Source organism: Sinocyclocheilus rhinocerous, unplaced genomic scaffold (genome assembly GCF_001515625.1).
Source record: "Sinocyclocheilus rhinocerous isolate Xijiao unplaced genomic scaffold, SAMN03320098_v1.1 scaffold1993, whole genome shotgun sequence".
In the NCBI taxonomy this organism is placed as follows: domain Eukaryota; kingdom Metazoa; phylum Chordata; class Actinopteri; order Cypriniformes; family Cyprinidae; genus Sinocyclocheilus; species Sinocyclocheilus rhinocerous.
Genome location: NW_015665016.1, coordinates 93,906 through 109,370, shown reverse-complemented (window position 1 = coordinate 109,370; position 15,465 = coordinate 93,906). Strand labels below are relative to the sequence as shown.

The following is a 15,465-nucleotide window of genomic DNA, read 5'->3' as shown; positions in this document are numbered from 1 at the left end:
ACTTTCTCAGTTGTCTCCAGGGCCAGCTGCTCAGAGCCCCAAAAAACCTCCCACCAAGGACCCCCTTGCAGAACTCAACATCAAGGACTTCTTATAATTTCCCAGGTATCATTATCTTTCTAGTGGCTACTTAAATGAGGCACTAAATCACAAAGAACCGTGACATTTTCTCCGTGCTCTGTTTGCAGTATTTGTTTTCTCAAAGACTGAGCTCCAGTGCGAGAAGTCTGCTGTCTGTTTGCACCCCCAGACACCTGAGGAGCTGCAGCTAGATATCCACTGACCCCGCCCCAAACCCCGCCCACACTGCCCCACCCAGCCTTCCTGTGTCATGTTGTAGCACAAACCGAGAAGTGAATCATAGAGAAAACAAGCCGAAAAATGAAGAAGTGCATATTTCAATGTTATCCTTTGTTTTGAATGAAACGGAATAAAATTAAGAAAAACACACAAATGAAAATGAAGGATTAAAAAAGATGTGTATGTATGTCTTTTCCAGTGTTTACGTCTGAAATGAATGATGTGTGTATGTTGATCCCCTCAACTTCTGGTTCCTCTAGGACTTCCCTTTTGGGGTCAGAGGTCCTAAACAGGTTGTGGAAGCACTTTCTGTTGTATGTTAGTTTTGGAACAGTGTGCAATGTATCATTCGCAGAAAGTACTCTATGTATTTTATCCTCATTGACCAAAAAAGGTCTCTCCTCTGCTCAAATTTTTATCTGTGGACGACTTATTGATGTGAACCTGGTACTCGGATTATAAGACATGCTGTTGTCATCTCCCATCATTGATTGACATGTTTGTTTACAAATAATAAATATATTAAATCTAAATATGTATGAATTATGTATAAATGAATAACATATCCAGGCTCCTCTATCCTAGATAACCCTCTTGGTGATTACATGTAATTTTTGTATTTTAACTGGTATTTATTTTTCAGATATATACGTATTTTTTGATTCTTTGGTTTGAATTTAATTGAATTGTCAGTTCACGGTTTAAATACTCTCTTTGGACTTCCCCAAGAAAATAACCTCAGCAAATTTTGACTTTAATTCACTTAATCTCAGACGATCTCTAAGAAAGGCCTTTTGCAGTATCTTAAAATAACAAATGTACAGCGACTTGTTAAACTGGTGATGTTTCCCAAAAAAGCCCCCAAGATTTCACAGTTGTAGTCAGTGGAATGCTGTGTTTGAGTGTCATAGTTACTTGTGCTTGTATGAAATCCAAATTGAAGCTGGTACATGTAGTGTTTTTTTTTGTATAATTGTAGAAGTACCCATCCATATGTTTGGTTCTCAGTCTTTCCTGCTCATACTATATTATGAACCCTGACCCTTGTTTGTTACATGTAACGGTTGATTCATGCTCCCTCTATTGGTGAGTGGTGGTACTGTAGATTGCACAGCAAAATAGAGTGTGGAGGAGATAAATTGGATGAAAATACCTGATTTCATAGAAACTAGAGCGTAGGTTCATTAGCAGAGATAAACTCTTAGATCTGTTAGAAGTTTTCAGGAGGTCACTGCTAAACAGTGTTACAGAAAGGTCTGATTGACAGCCCTGTATGCCCGAGTCTCTGTAACTCACTCTCCCTGTTAGATCTCTTGTGGAAATGACAAAGGCAGATCTTTGGACATCTCTTTTGTAATTCTCTTCAAATATTTTTTATTTTGATTTATTGATTCATATTTGACACCCCTACATAGTGCATGTAAGCCCTTTGAGATGCAATAAACACTGATGGGAAGAAATGCCCACCTATGTCCCCCTGTGTCTGTTTTCACAAGGATGGCTCTGTATCAACACATGATAATTAAAAAAAGACTAACGTTATTCAGTCATTTTTAAGCTGCGAAGTTTAAGGTATATGTCTTTGGTTTAAAAAAAACCTATTCTTATATATTTTCAATATAATTATTTATATATATATATATATATATATATATGCTTTTTAATCTTTAAAATATCTTAATAACAGAGAAATAAAGAATCGAGTGAAAATTTAAAGCAAATTGGAAAAACAATATAAGTTTGATAAAAACATTTTTTTAACACTATTCTGTCCTCTTAGACTGTTTATTTGGTCCTCGATAACAAACATTTAGAAAAAGTTGTACAAATTGAAAAAGTATGCAATCTGTATTTGAAAACATCAATTTTATATTAAAATGTTCAATTTATATTTCCTATCAAGCTATATTGCTTTTCTCTTGATCATAATTACAATGATATGTATCATTGAGCATATCTAAATTTAAATAACCCTGTGTATTTTTTTTAAATTTTTTTTTTCGACATAATCATATGAAACTCATAATAGGAGTCTTACATTAAATACATACTTACAGTTCTACAGTAGACTGTTACTCCGACAGGTCATCCTGATGTTTTATATTTTAAAATTAAATTAGCACCAAAAGTCAACAAGGGCATCTGACTCTGAAGGTTAAACCTCCAACTAATTGCCTTCACTGTAATACAAAAAGCAGAACAATTGTAAATGGAAGCCCATGAAGACAGGTTACAATTTATGCTATCAAAGTCACACAATCATAACATTTAATAATAATGATAACAAGAACAAAGGGTTTCAAAGAACACCAGCATATTGATAGTCAAATGTGTTCTTCAAGATGAAAAAAGGGAAGTAAAATCCACAAATAAACCACAAATAAACAAAGTTTTTTTCTCAGAAAAAAAAGTTTTTTTTTTTCCTTGTGTCAACTAGTCATCTAGCTTTCTACTTCAAGATATCCAGACAGATTACCAGACAAAACAAATGCCTCCCATATCAAACAACACTGACTGAAGTACATTTTCTAATTCAAAACGACAGTTTAGGACAGAATTAATTCTCATTAGGACAACTTAATCTAGATATACATTCGCTCTAACTGATTCATAACAAAAATGGTCTAATAAAATAAATTAAGGTATCAAAATAGCTTGAAAAAATTCAATGGTAGGTGTGTTATAGTCTTTAGTGTTGATGAATGCAGCAGTTTGTGTAGTGCACAAATGGGAGGCACAAGGGTTGCTGAGAGCCGGGACAGTGGCAGTCAGACGGGCTGATGGAGTCTCTCAAGTGCCCAGACACTGGCTGGAGTCCCCATGGACCCAGAGGCAGATTTGTGCGTACTTGGGGGGTGTGATTCGCACGGCCACGTTGTAATCCTGCTGCATCCCATTAACATCCACCCACTGGTGACCAGAGAACACTCCAATGATCTTTCGCTTCCACTTCTTCTTGCCAGGCTCTTTGAGACGAATGTAGACACCCGAGCCACTGGAGCCAGGCTTTGCATCGCAATACTGGTACAGCAGGTCATTGGACTCCTCGGACACGGAGCAGAAGCGGTACACCAGGTTGCCTGGCCGGTCGTCGTCGAATCCCGAGAAATGGACACGTCCTGCAGGCAGCTTCTTGACGGAGGGGACGACACCGAGATCCATGTATTTGGTCTTCTGCGCCCTTTTAAGCTCCAGGATGGCGTAGTCATAATCAGCCACAACGTTCTCCGAGATCCCTTTAAACCAGCCCTTCGGCACCTGCATCTGTTTCACCCGGGTCCATCGGAACGAGGGCTGCTCGGAGGTGGTGCTGCGGCGACTACGGTTTCTCCTGCCTTTGCCTTTTCTCTCACGCTCCTGCTTCTCTCCAATCTCTATATTTTCATTGATTTCCTCCTCCTCCTCTTCTTCTTTATGCTTCCTCTTGCCTTTCCCCTTCCGTCCTTTCCCTTTCCGTCCCTTCCCTTTTTGGCGGGAACGTTCTTTCAGCACACCAACGCTGAGTTTCTGTACCCCATCCAGGTAGTCCGTACCATTGTGGATGCAATGAGCAGCAGTCAGGACGTGTTTGGGGGACACCAACACTCCAGAACAACCCGTGGAGATCTTCACAGACGTGGAGAATGGATACTTCAAGGAGTACTGCTTGTCAGCGATGGTAAACCGTGTGTCCATGCCATAGACTTCTCGTCTGCGTCGAGAACGTAACCCAAAACCTTCCGTCCAATCAACACTAACGTTTAGCTCCTGTATGGTGACGGTGGTTAGCGTGCGGGTTCCATTTTCATACATTGTCTCGTAGGACAGTAGCTGCTCCAGATCGTCCAGGCTGGGCTCTGGGAGACCCCGCTGGCACTCAATGCCACATATTCCATGGAGCTCAGTCTGCGGCTTAGCCAAAAACTCAGAACTGCCCAGATGCACTGTTTGCTTTTCTTGTACCAGTGGTACTTTCCTCTGCGGCCAGGTGTCATCGTCACCTATGGGATCGTCCACTGCTGCAGACACCAGCACAGCCAGTGCTGAGATGCAAAGCAGGAGCGTTAAGGGTACCGGGCCCATTGCAGAGAGCCCCCTAAATTTAAGCTCCAGGATGGCGTAGTCATAATCAGCCACAACGTTCTCCGAGATCCCTTTAAACCAGCCCTTCGGCACCTGCATCTGTTTCACCCGGGTCCATCGGAACGAGGGCTGCTCGGAGGTGGTGCTGCGGCGACTACGGTTTCTCCTGCCTTTGCCTTTTCTCTCACGCTCCTGCTTCTCTCCAATCTCTATATTTTCATTGATTTCCTCCTCCTCCTCTTCTTCTTCTTTATGCTTCCTCTTGCCTTTCCCCTTCCGTCCTTTCCCTTTCCGTCCCTTCCCTTTTTGGCGGGAACGTTCTTTCAGCACACCAACGCTGAGTTTCTGTACCCCATCCAGGTAGTCCGTACCATTGTGGATGCAATGAGCAGCAGTCAGGACGTGTTTGGGGGACACCAACACTCCAGAACAACCCGTGGAGATCTTCACAGACGTGGAGAATGGATACTTCAAGGAGTACTGCTTGTCAGCGATGGTAAACCGTGTGTCCATGCCATAGACTTCTCGTCTGCGTCGAGAACGTAACCCAAAACCTTCCGTCCAATCAACACTAACGTTTAGCTCCTGTATGGTGACGGTGGTTAGCGTGCGGGTTCCATTTTCATACATTGTCTCGTAGGACAGTAACTGCTCCAGATCGTCCAGGCTGGGCTCTGGGAGACCCCGCTGGCACTCAATGCCACATATTCCATGGAGCTCAGTCTGCGGCTTAGCCAAAAACTCAGAACTGCCCAGATGCACTGTTTGCTTTTCTTGTACCAGTGGTACTTTCCTCTGCGGCCAGGTGTAGTCATCGTCACCTGTGGGATCGTCCACTGCTGCAGACACCAGCACAGCCAGTGCTGAGATGCAAAGCAGGAGCGTTAAGGGTACCGGGCCCATTGCAGAGAGCCCCCTAAAACAGACAGAAAGAGAAAAAGAGAATCAACATCACTTAAAATATAGTTATGTAACACATATTTACAGAGCATAGATGTCAATGTAGCATAAATGAAAGAGCATAAATGTCAATAGGCTACTTGTGAACATTTTAATTTCTTCAGTACAAACAAATGAAGTGGGAGGGAATTTATTGTCTTTTGATACAACATTTTCACCTTTGCTTGCTGAGAGCACAGGACAGTCATAACCAGAGGAATGTTGGACTGTTGTTAAATTAATTAGTTGTATCAGTCAATATATGCATATTATTTACCCTATTTTTACATTTAGATAAACTTTCCAGTCAATCCCAAAGTATACTTAACTTTTTATGCATACATAGGGTATGCGTACAGTTGTGTGCATGCAGTTGAATTCGATTTTTCCAACCTCCCGCTAAGCATGCGCCTCCATTTTATTGTTTGTTTGTTTGTTTGCACTAATAAGTTGTAGTAGTCACTGCATTTTGCCCTGAATGTAAATAACATGCATGCAGTATATCTCTTTCAGACATTCCTACAAATTAGTGGATCTCATTCCTGGTCCCAGCACTGCACATTATGGATGTCTCGATTATATAGTACATATTATTTATTTAATAAACTCTTTAATAGAGAATCCAATACCTGAAATCTGTGTCAGATAAGGCAGACATCCAAAAATAACATTAAGCCTGCCTGCAGAAGAAGCAGGACTGGCAGTATTGAAATTGGGACCAGAGGATTATATTACTACAGTCATGACCACTAGGGGGAGACAAATAATAAGGCTTTGGAGCACTATTTCAAGACCCCTGAGAATATGTGAGTGTATATATACTGTATATTTCTCCTCATTCTCCATCATCACATTCCATAGATATTTAGATCCAGTCCTAATGTACCTGTTAAGTCAACAATAGTATTCTCACAGATTCCAAAGCAAAACTTTTGAATCTGCTTTTAAGACACACACAAAAATATTTTATTACAAAAGAAATAGTTAACACGAATGCCAAATTTGCTGCATTAGCTTTAGAGACTAAACAAATGAGTCAAACAGCACACAAATGTGCTCTCATTTAAAACCCAGTCTCTGAATGGTACCAGCTAGCAGAAAATATCTGCCATTAGAGGAAAATGATGCTGCCTGTGGAGACTGGAGGTTTGTGGTGGGTACTGTAAGAATATTGACCCTGACGGCACTGACTCGAGTCAGTGGTTTGGAAACGTTTTCTACTGTCTTGCTAAATGTCAGTAATAAGTATATACTGGGGTTCTGCAGATGGTAAAGCAATTGGTACTCTTACCAGTAAATCAGAATATAAAATGATATGATAATTTAAACAGACATGCACCCACACACATATACAGTAGATGCACAAAGTGATCAGCAGCCTACTTATGCATTCAGTTTTGTATCAGGTACAGCTCTAACTGGAAAACTTTTAGATATGAGTGCATTTTATTTTTCCAGCAGACCATCAGTTTGTATTGTGATGAAAAGATGCTTGACTCTTCAATGCAGGTCACAACAAAGTAGTGATTTTAAATGGATACCAATTTTCCCAAAGCTTTGAACTATGCATTTCTATGACTTTTGCGTTCATTCGTGAGTGCAGGATAAGGATTTTCAAAACAATAAAGACTGCACTGACCTGAGCATAAATATGAATAATACATTTTCAATGAATTTGTAAATATTGTGTACATTTCCATGATGTTTCCAGGCCTGGAAATCACAATTTTATCCAAGTATCCCTATAATTTCAGGATTTCCATGTCAGTGAGAAACTCTGTTTGCAGAAGTAAGGGATCTTTCAGGGTCCTGATCAGGGTGACAGGTTTATTTTACAATAATGACCAGTTGACTTTACATTATCTAGCTTAATACATGGCTACTGACCAGTAAAGGTGGAATATTGAATTCCATTACATTATACAAAACAAGGCCTAGCAACAAGGTGAAAACTGCAACAATATTACATTAAATTATATTAAAAGAAGTCCCGTGGAGTTTCACTACAATCGTTAACTAAGACACAAGCTGGTGCCATTTACGTTTATTTGAAGAGATCACAATAAGAGATGTGTGTGATATGATACATGAAAATAGTGCTAGTTTCAGTTACCTGGATGTGTGGACTGATACAGCATTGCCATGGACAACAGTGACTATTCGGCAATATGAGACTGCTAAATGCCCTGATTTACCAGTCAGAATAAAGTATTCCACAGAGCCGTGTAATAAGTGCGAAGATAATTACATTTATTTATTAAGTAGTCACTTATTCAAAGCAACTGAAGACAAAAAACACAGGCAATCAATTAATTCTTAAAGGAAGAGCAATATATTAGCACTGTTACAATTACTATATTTCAAAATGAGACCAGCACTACTAAGTCAATATCGAAGTCTGTTTTTGCCATGGGGGGAAAATATTCTAAAAAAAGTTATTTGTGATTTGTTTATCCCACAATTCAAAATTTTCTTTTCAGAATTGTTAACTAAAAAAAAGTCAGAACTGCAAAAAAGGTCCTAATTATGAGACATAAACTTAGAATTGGCAAAAAAAAAAAAAAAAAAAAAGCCCAGTCACGATTACCTTTTTTATCCTGTGTTGAAAGCAAGCTTCCATATGCTAAAACAGAGTAATAAGTCAAAGTCTCTTTCAAGTATATCTATAGGCTATTCTTTTTATGAACACATAGAAGAAGAAAAATTGGCAAACCACAAAGCCAAGCGTTTCACAGCCATAACTCTCACACATTCATCATATGTTAGATTGCTGAGCACCCAAGGAAAACAGACTGCAGCAACATTTTCTAATCAGTAGTCAGTTTAGGGGTGGAGAGGGTTGCTTCAGTACTTTCCCTGAGGAGCTGAAATCCCTCTCCTCCCACCTCCCACTTCACTATGACATGCCGTCGATGTGGATTATCTACATCAGCCGCTCTGTCTGTGAGAATCAATCTGTACAGACAATACTGTGCAGCCTCAGTAGAAAGTGTGAGGGGAAAATATGTGTGCGGGGAAGTTATGGATCCAGGCAATGACAAATCAGATGTATCCCTACTCGAGAGGGCCTTGAGAAGTTAAGCACTTACAGGGGTCCAACAAATTCCAGTAAGACAATGATGTAAATCGTGCAGACAGCTTGAGCCTTAAAAAGTCTGCAAACCAGACGGACTCAGGCAAACTCGGTCTGACGTGTGGTCTGATCTCCCTATCAACAGTTCTCTTGCTAAAATGAACATCTGCAATCTGACATTTCTCCATCGCTGCTGAAATATCGCTATGACATTTCCAATGACATTTCCAATGACTTTTCTGTAATAAATACATCTGACTTGCTCAAAAAATATCTTGAGATGCTTAGATTAGTAGGGTTTTATATGTATAATACAGCCCCTTTAAAGAAAAAAAAAAACTGGCTGTGGTAGATGTAGAAAATTCCCCTCCATGTCAGCATCACCCCATTTTTCCATTACAAGGCACAGAAATTTCAATCTTGCACATTTGCTAACTTTTAAACTACCTTCATCAACCAAACGGTGGCGCTAATGGTCCCATTTACATTGTCCCATTAAATTTAAGACTAATTCATTCAAAGTTGCCAGATCTTTAAGTGCATGTCTTTCCCTCGCCGTCAATCATTTATGGATATATGAATATTTGCATTAACAGTTATAAGTTATCTGCATGGTAATCATCTCCTTTGCACAAAAATTCCACCAAAAAAGCTGTAAATTTTTCGCAAGGACTCATTTAAATTTTGTTAGATGAGGGGTCTTCAACCTACCCAACTGTCATTATCATTCCTAATGTACAGATATATATTTAAAGTATTCAATGCATTTTCAACTTAACGAACTCCCTAAACTTTCATGAAAAAAAAAATTAATTATAGCCCATTTTTCATGGAAACTGTGCAATCAATAACTATACTTGAGATGCTTTAAAGTGATGCCAAAGATAATGACACTTAATTTTTTCCCCCAAAGGCTAGAATGATGCAAAAAGTTTTTAAACTTGTTATAGATTATATATAAATACATTTAATATAGAGATGACACTTTTACAAATAATAATTACAATAATATTAAATAAATAAATAAATAAATAAAAAGCAGCAGTGAAATGCGCCGTACCTGCTATCATTCGATTGATGGAGATGTTCAATCCGCGAACAGATGCTTGTTATTTAAGCAAGAACCGTCTAAAAGTTACTTCATCTCAGAGGGTTTTCTGCTGGATGGGCTGATAGTCCGTTTCTTTTCATATCTGCTCCACCTTCAAGACAAGGAGAGCTCAGAGACGAAGACCTTGGTATGAATTACACTTGACGTTTAAGGGAAAGGGAGGAAAAAAGTCCCTACAGGCTTTTCACAAAGAGTTTCGTATAGGGGAGGGACGATCATGCTCTGCAACGATGGAGCGGAGAAAGTGAAGTTGAGAGAGCGTTCAGCACTTGATATGAATGAATCACGGGATTTGAATAAATCTTTATTTGACAATTCAAAGAGTCGTTTATGTCCAGAATTCAAAGGGGCTTTCCACTGATTCGTTCCACTGAGAGCACAATAGCGCAGCAGCGGCTTTATTGTGGTTCGGTTCCGTTCCCACATCACTACTGACACTTGTGTCCGTGTACATGATGTGGCAAACAGGCGAGCAGGGGGTCTGTCAGTTAAAAGAACGCCTTCAAATTTAAGTGCACATGTATGCAGATTCTTGTGTGAGTCAATGACGTCACGTTCCTTTATCGTCCGCATCTATTTGATATTTTACAAACTAGATAAAATACAAATCATGCAAAAACCGACTTTCTGTGCGAATGTGTTTTCAATTTCAGAATTCAGAATTCAGTTTTTGTGTGGCTAAAGGCATAAGCCTATCGCTGAAATTAAAAATGAAAAAAAAAAAATAATAATAATAAAAAAAATAAAACTAATAGTAGTAATATTTTAAAACCTTTTGTTTCCTAAATCAAACTGTGGCAAGCAACCAAGAAGAAAACAGGGGTTTATGTGAATGTGTCAAGGGCAGTATTTTTTTTTTATACGACTTTTTAAATATTTTTTATGACAAAGCATGTTTTTGTCAGGTCAAATTGCATAACCCTGTGAAAATTTCATGATACTGTATTCATGTCATTTGAACCCACATATGTTGTAAACTTCAAGATTTATCTTTACATTTCTGTTCATCATCCTTATTTGTCATTGATGTATACAAAGTTTTGTGTTTATTTATCCTTCACTTAAGATGTGCTTAATCTCTTTAGAATAGTTCTAACAGCATTGCTTCATTCAGAAAGATTAACGCCATCAAAATTGTTTCCACTAAATGAGCTGCGGGAGCCCTAAGCCTTTGAATGATTGGGTCGTATTTTTTTTAAAGGGGCCACCAAACAATACTCTTGTGTGTAAACACTTCACACTAAAGTGCACAAATTCCGAATCCTTTCGTAGAATTAGAGTGATGGACCAGAAACAAGCATAGAGATGCAAGAACTGACTTTACATGTGATACGACATATACATTCAGGTATATTGTCCTTTTTTCTTGTTTCTGTTTTCTAATTCTCGTTCAATACCACACGTCTTAAAATCACCTTTCTGTCTTGCTCATTTTCCCCAGAGACTCAGTGAAAGGGTCAGTCTTTCAGGTTCCACAATGTAGGCTCACATCAGCATCCTGTGAGGTTCTCTGTCAAGTCTGAACAGAGAAAGGTGATCTCATTGCTTCAGACTGTGGCCTCCGCCCTCCAACTTAGAGAATGTGCCCCTACGATGATCATCGTGAGCTCATAGATCATCATCTCTCAATAGAAGGTGTATGATTTTTTATTTTGTGCACATTGGCATTATTTTATTTTATTTTATCAGAACAAATGACACAAAATGATGGAGGCAGAGTGGGGGGATTCAAACTCTTGAGTCACTTCTCTTTGTCTGTAGCATATATGCACTAGCTGATCTGATTTTGCTACATCTAAAATGTATGATACTTTTCATAACTAGCAGGTTCCATAAATTGTTACATGAGTGTTTGGCAGTGTCGCACTGAAAGGAATGGCCTTACGTCATATTTCCGCTCATGGTACATGATACACTGGTTCCATAGAGTTTTTTTTTTTTGACAGGAGAATCATCTCTTCATGATCCGGGGGGGAACCTATAGGTTTTGTCCATGCATTTGCAGTTTGAAGATTGTGCCACTAAATATTGCAACTATAGTGTTCGTTTTAAACCAGTAGGATAGAGATACACACATTTTTTTTTCAAAAAATAGTTTGAGATCCAAATCAGCATTTTTTTGTTGTTGTTGGGTTTTTTTTGCTTCTTGATAGTCTTTAGTAGGCAAAACAACAGATTAATGTCCTCTCAGGTAGGTTTGCATTGGCCATGACTGGTTAACTTCCAGCTAGTTTACTAGTTTACTAGTTCACGCGATGTCCTTGAGGGGGCAATCTGCGTGCATTGTGAGTTTTTTCCAATGAAAAAGCTCCGTTCTCGTTTGTCTCTCTTTTCAAGTAAAGAGGGGCAGCCATCTGCTTCCCGCGGTTCAGGACCCGCTGCTGCTGAGGCACGGAGGAGAATGAGCTCGTGGGGATCTCAGGTGGACCTGGCCGATGAGTTTAGAGAGGGGCTTTCAAATAAGTCTCGCTCGCGCTCATCGGCGGCGGGCGAGAGACAGCCACTGGAGGATGATGTTCTCTCTTTAACAGCGGGAGCCATGGTGGGTGAGTACGATCCATGTCTAAATATATGTATATATAAATATATGTATGTGCTAATGAACTGGTGGTTTTACAGACACGGGTCACGACGAGGCGTTCCCCATAGCGACCCCTAGAGGACGCAGTGTCTGGTTCCCTACTCAGGGAACCATGGTTACATAAGTAACCCGAGACGTTTTACTAGAGTTTGTCAAATTAGTGGCATTGAAATATATAAAAGATATTCAGAATTTTGCTACTAAGGTACTCTGCAGCAATATTTACAAGCAGAACTGTATATTCTGTTATGTTTTCTGACTGTGAAATAATCTTTTCTTTATCAAAATTTTAGATTCAATGACAGACTTTTTGTTGTTGTTGTTTTTACAAATTTTGTGGGTGTTTTTACAGAATTTGAATGTTTTTCTAGTGTTATTTATTATTTTATTTTAATCATTTATTTATATATAATTAATTTAATTTAAACATGCATAAAGACAAAATTTTACCATTTTCATTTAAAAAAAAAAAAAACTGTAAACAAATACCTTATTTTTAAACAGAAATGGAATTTACTGTGGAAGTACATATATTTTAACCCAGTTTTTGATTACATGAAATTTCAATGCCAGAAGTGACACACTTCTTCAAATAACAATGTCGATGGCAACAATTATTTTATTTTATTTTAAATCTCTTCCTATCTTTCTGCAGTTTTTCCTGTAACTTGTGGACAGGTTTTGGTCCAGCATCATGACACTTGGGCTTTTCAATTCACATTCAGACTTCTTTCTTTTGCACCCCTGAGCATTACATTTATTGCTCCATCTTAACTCACCTGCTCTGTAAGTGCCCTTTTATCAGTTAAGAGTATACATTTCAGAAGAACGGAATATACAATGATAATTTCTGTCTGTTTCACCGTCATCAGGTGAACTCATGAGTCTGTGTGTGTTCATTCAGTTCTCTGGAATCTCACCAGGATCTGAGGTGTGTGTTTCCCTCGGCTCAACCCTGCTGAGGTTTTTAATGGGATATAATGGTCGTGCTTGTTAAAAACAGCAGAAATCCCTCTATTAGATACACCACAGGGCAGGACCCTACGAAGTGTTTCATTAAGACAGTGTGTTTGTATGGCAAGTCATTTTGACTTTTATTCATTCGCAGGATATGAATTCTTGACATCAATAATTCAATTTTCACTTGTCAAAATGCTAAATTGATATCAGGAATTTGATTTTTACTAGTAACAATGTCTATTTTATAATTTTAGGATCATCATTAGGCTATCCCATATGAGAAAGTGTCGGTGTACATAATAATACATCAAAATTTACAGTAAAAAAATGAAAATAAAAATTCAGCAGCCAAAAACATTGCATTACACTGTGTTTTATAACACAACTGCCTTTACTTAAAGAGAATCGCCGGCATGAATTTGGGCACGCAATATAACAACTCATTCTGGATTATAGACATATGTAAATGGAACAATATAAAAAGAAGTCGTACAGCAAAATGTTTAAACGTTGTTTGACGCATTACACATGATTTGTTTTTACAACTGATCTTTAATAGAGAATATATTTTGGTAACTGTACACAAAAGCTAATGTTTACAAAAAAGGTTTTATTTTTCATTTTGGTTGTAGGCTTATTGTATTTTTTATTTGATGCATTAGATCAAACTGTAATGAAACAAAAACTAAACATGAAAAAATTACGAGTTTTTTTTTTTTTTTCATGACAATGATAAAGCCTATGGTGACATTTAACTATAGTGAAAATACAATTACAGATATCAAGAATGATAGTTTTTACTACTTGAAATTGAATTCTTGATTACACAAATTTGTATTGCTGCAAGTGATGATGTCATTGTTGATATCAAGAATGAAAATTTTTACTAGTGGAAATGTAATTCCTGATTTCAAAAATAGCCATTGTTACTAGTAGAAATCTAATATCTGATATCAAGAATTAGTATTTTAACTAGTGAAAATTTGAATGGTTGATATCAATAATTCATATCCTGCTAATGAATTAAAGTCAAAACGGTTTGCCATAATGTTTATGCATTTGTCTATAGTGGAACTAAACATTGCATTGTTTTGAATGAACAGTGGAGAAAATGCAATGGACATTTTAAAGCCTTGTTCTTTCCATTTCCCACCTCTTCTGATTCAATTACTCTTTCGCTTCTTCCTGAACTACCAGTCTTTTCACTTTGTTTCTAAAAACAGTATTACTTTCTAACACACAAGTCTTGCCAAATTCACAGTTCTAGCCTATTCCAAATTACCCATGCAATTTCCATTATAAGCGCAGAGGGATCCCCTTACTCCCACAGCAGTTTCTCGTTGAATAAATTCTCCACTGATAGAGTTTATATTGGCAGGTATATATCACGGCACAAGGAGTATAATTTCCTTATTCCCGGAAGTCTTGGTGTTTTGGTGCACACTCTATGTAAGTATGCAAGTGTGTAAGTTAATGCCATACATCACAGCTTCAGCAACACCAGGTGTTGGTTTTCAGAGGTTAGGGAGGAAGTTCAGCAATCCTCTGTAATCAAGATTGTCCTTCACTGTCTTTTCTGGTACTTTTTTAAAGATTTCTCTCACCGTGCTGTTATCTGGACCGTGTTGTGGCTTCCTTGATTCAGTCTGAAGAGTCCAGTCTTGTAAAAAAAAAAACCCAAGGGGGCTCAAACAGCCTAAATCTGGGAATAGAGCTTAATAGGTGGCTACTGGAATTCCTGTATGGAACAAAAAAACCTTATTGCTGATCTGAACACCTCTGCAAATATAATTACACAGCAGGGAGCAAGCCCTGTTATTATGAACCAGATAACACACACAGAATGTGAGTGTTCACAGAAAATTGCATGTTTACCCTTGATGTTATTTCCTCTCTATATTGTTTTGAAAGCGCAAATAATAGCAGTACTAGCTTAACTATTAGACTTTTGGGAACTACCATTCCTTATGTAAGAAGCATAGATAAAGAAAAGAAGAACCTGAGGCTTTTTCTTTTTGCTGTTAAACTGCTTGTGTAAGATTATTTATAGGTTGTCTTGTTTCGCAAGACTGTAGCCTTGTAGTTTGTATAAGGCTGTCCAGTAAAACTATTTCCATAGACTGTTGCTAGGTAGAATAAATGTGACCCTGGAGCACAAAATCAGTCTTAAGTCGCTGGGGTATATTTGTATGCATTGCTAAGAACTTCATTTGGACAACTTTAAAGGTGATTTTCTCAATATTTCGATTTTTTTGCACCCTCAGATTCCAGATTTTCTCTGCCAAATATTGTCCGATCCTAACAAACCATACATCAGTGGAAAGCTGATTTATTCAGCTTTCAGATGATGCATACATTTCAATTTCGAAAAATTTACACTTACGACTGGTTTTGTGGTCCAGGGTCACAAATGGTTTTGAATGAAACAATTCAGCAAAC

The 15,465-nt window shown here is 38.1% G+C and overlaps 3 protein-coding genes across 10 annotated transcripts in view; 1 reads left to right on the top strand and 2 right to left on the bottom strand.

Moving 5' to 3' along the window:
• Positions 1-1,764, top strand: part of LOC107730927 (clathrin coat assembly protein AP180-like) — a 48,449-nt gene extending 46,685 nt beyond the window's left edge. For 7 of the 8 annotated variants that reach the window (XM_016541887.1, XM_016541886.1, XM_016541890.1 and 4 more), the window contains 2 exons: positions 11-105; positions 189-1,764. In XM_016541887.1, coding sequence (XP_016397373.1) covers positions 11-97 — 87 coding nt within the window. In that variant the 3' untranslated portion in view covers positions 98-105; positions 189-1,764. The remainder of the gene's footprint in view (positions 1-10; positions 106-188) is intronic. The other variant, XM_016541885.1, reaches the window with a different exon arrangement.
• Positions 1,765-2,719: 955 nt separating this feature from the next.
• On the bottom strand, positions 2,720-4,371 carry LOC107730928 (inactive serine protease 35-like). Its single transcript, XM_016541893.1, has one exon. The coding sequence runs from the start codon at positions 4,360-4,362 to the stop codon at positions 3,091-3,093; it is 1,272 nt and encodes a 423-aa protein (XP_016397379.1). The 5' UTR covers positions 4,363-4,371; the 3' UTR covers positions 2,720-3,090.
• A 15-nt stretch (positions 4,372-4,386) lies between these two features.
• Positions 4,387-9,641, bottom strand: LOC107730929 (inactive serine protease 35-like; the record flags this gene model as incomplete). The annotated part of the gene is made up of 2 exons (XM_016541894.1): positions 9,435-9,641; positions 4,387-5,278 (listed from the first exon to the last, which is right to left on the bottom strand). A coding segment is annotated over exon 2 (879 nt), but the record flags the coding sequence as incomplete, so codon positions are not given.
• Positions 9,642-15,465: the final 5,824 nt, after the last annotated feature.

Coding starts and splice junctions, on each gene's coding strand:
- LOC107730928 (XM_016541893.1), bottom strand. CDS start 4,362: ATGGGCCCGGTACCCTTAACGCTCCTGCTTTGCATCTCAGCACTGGCT.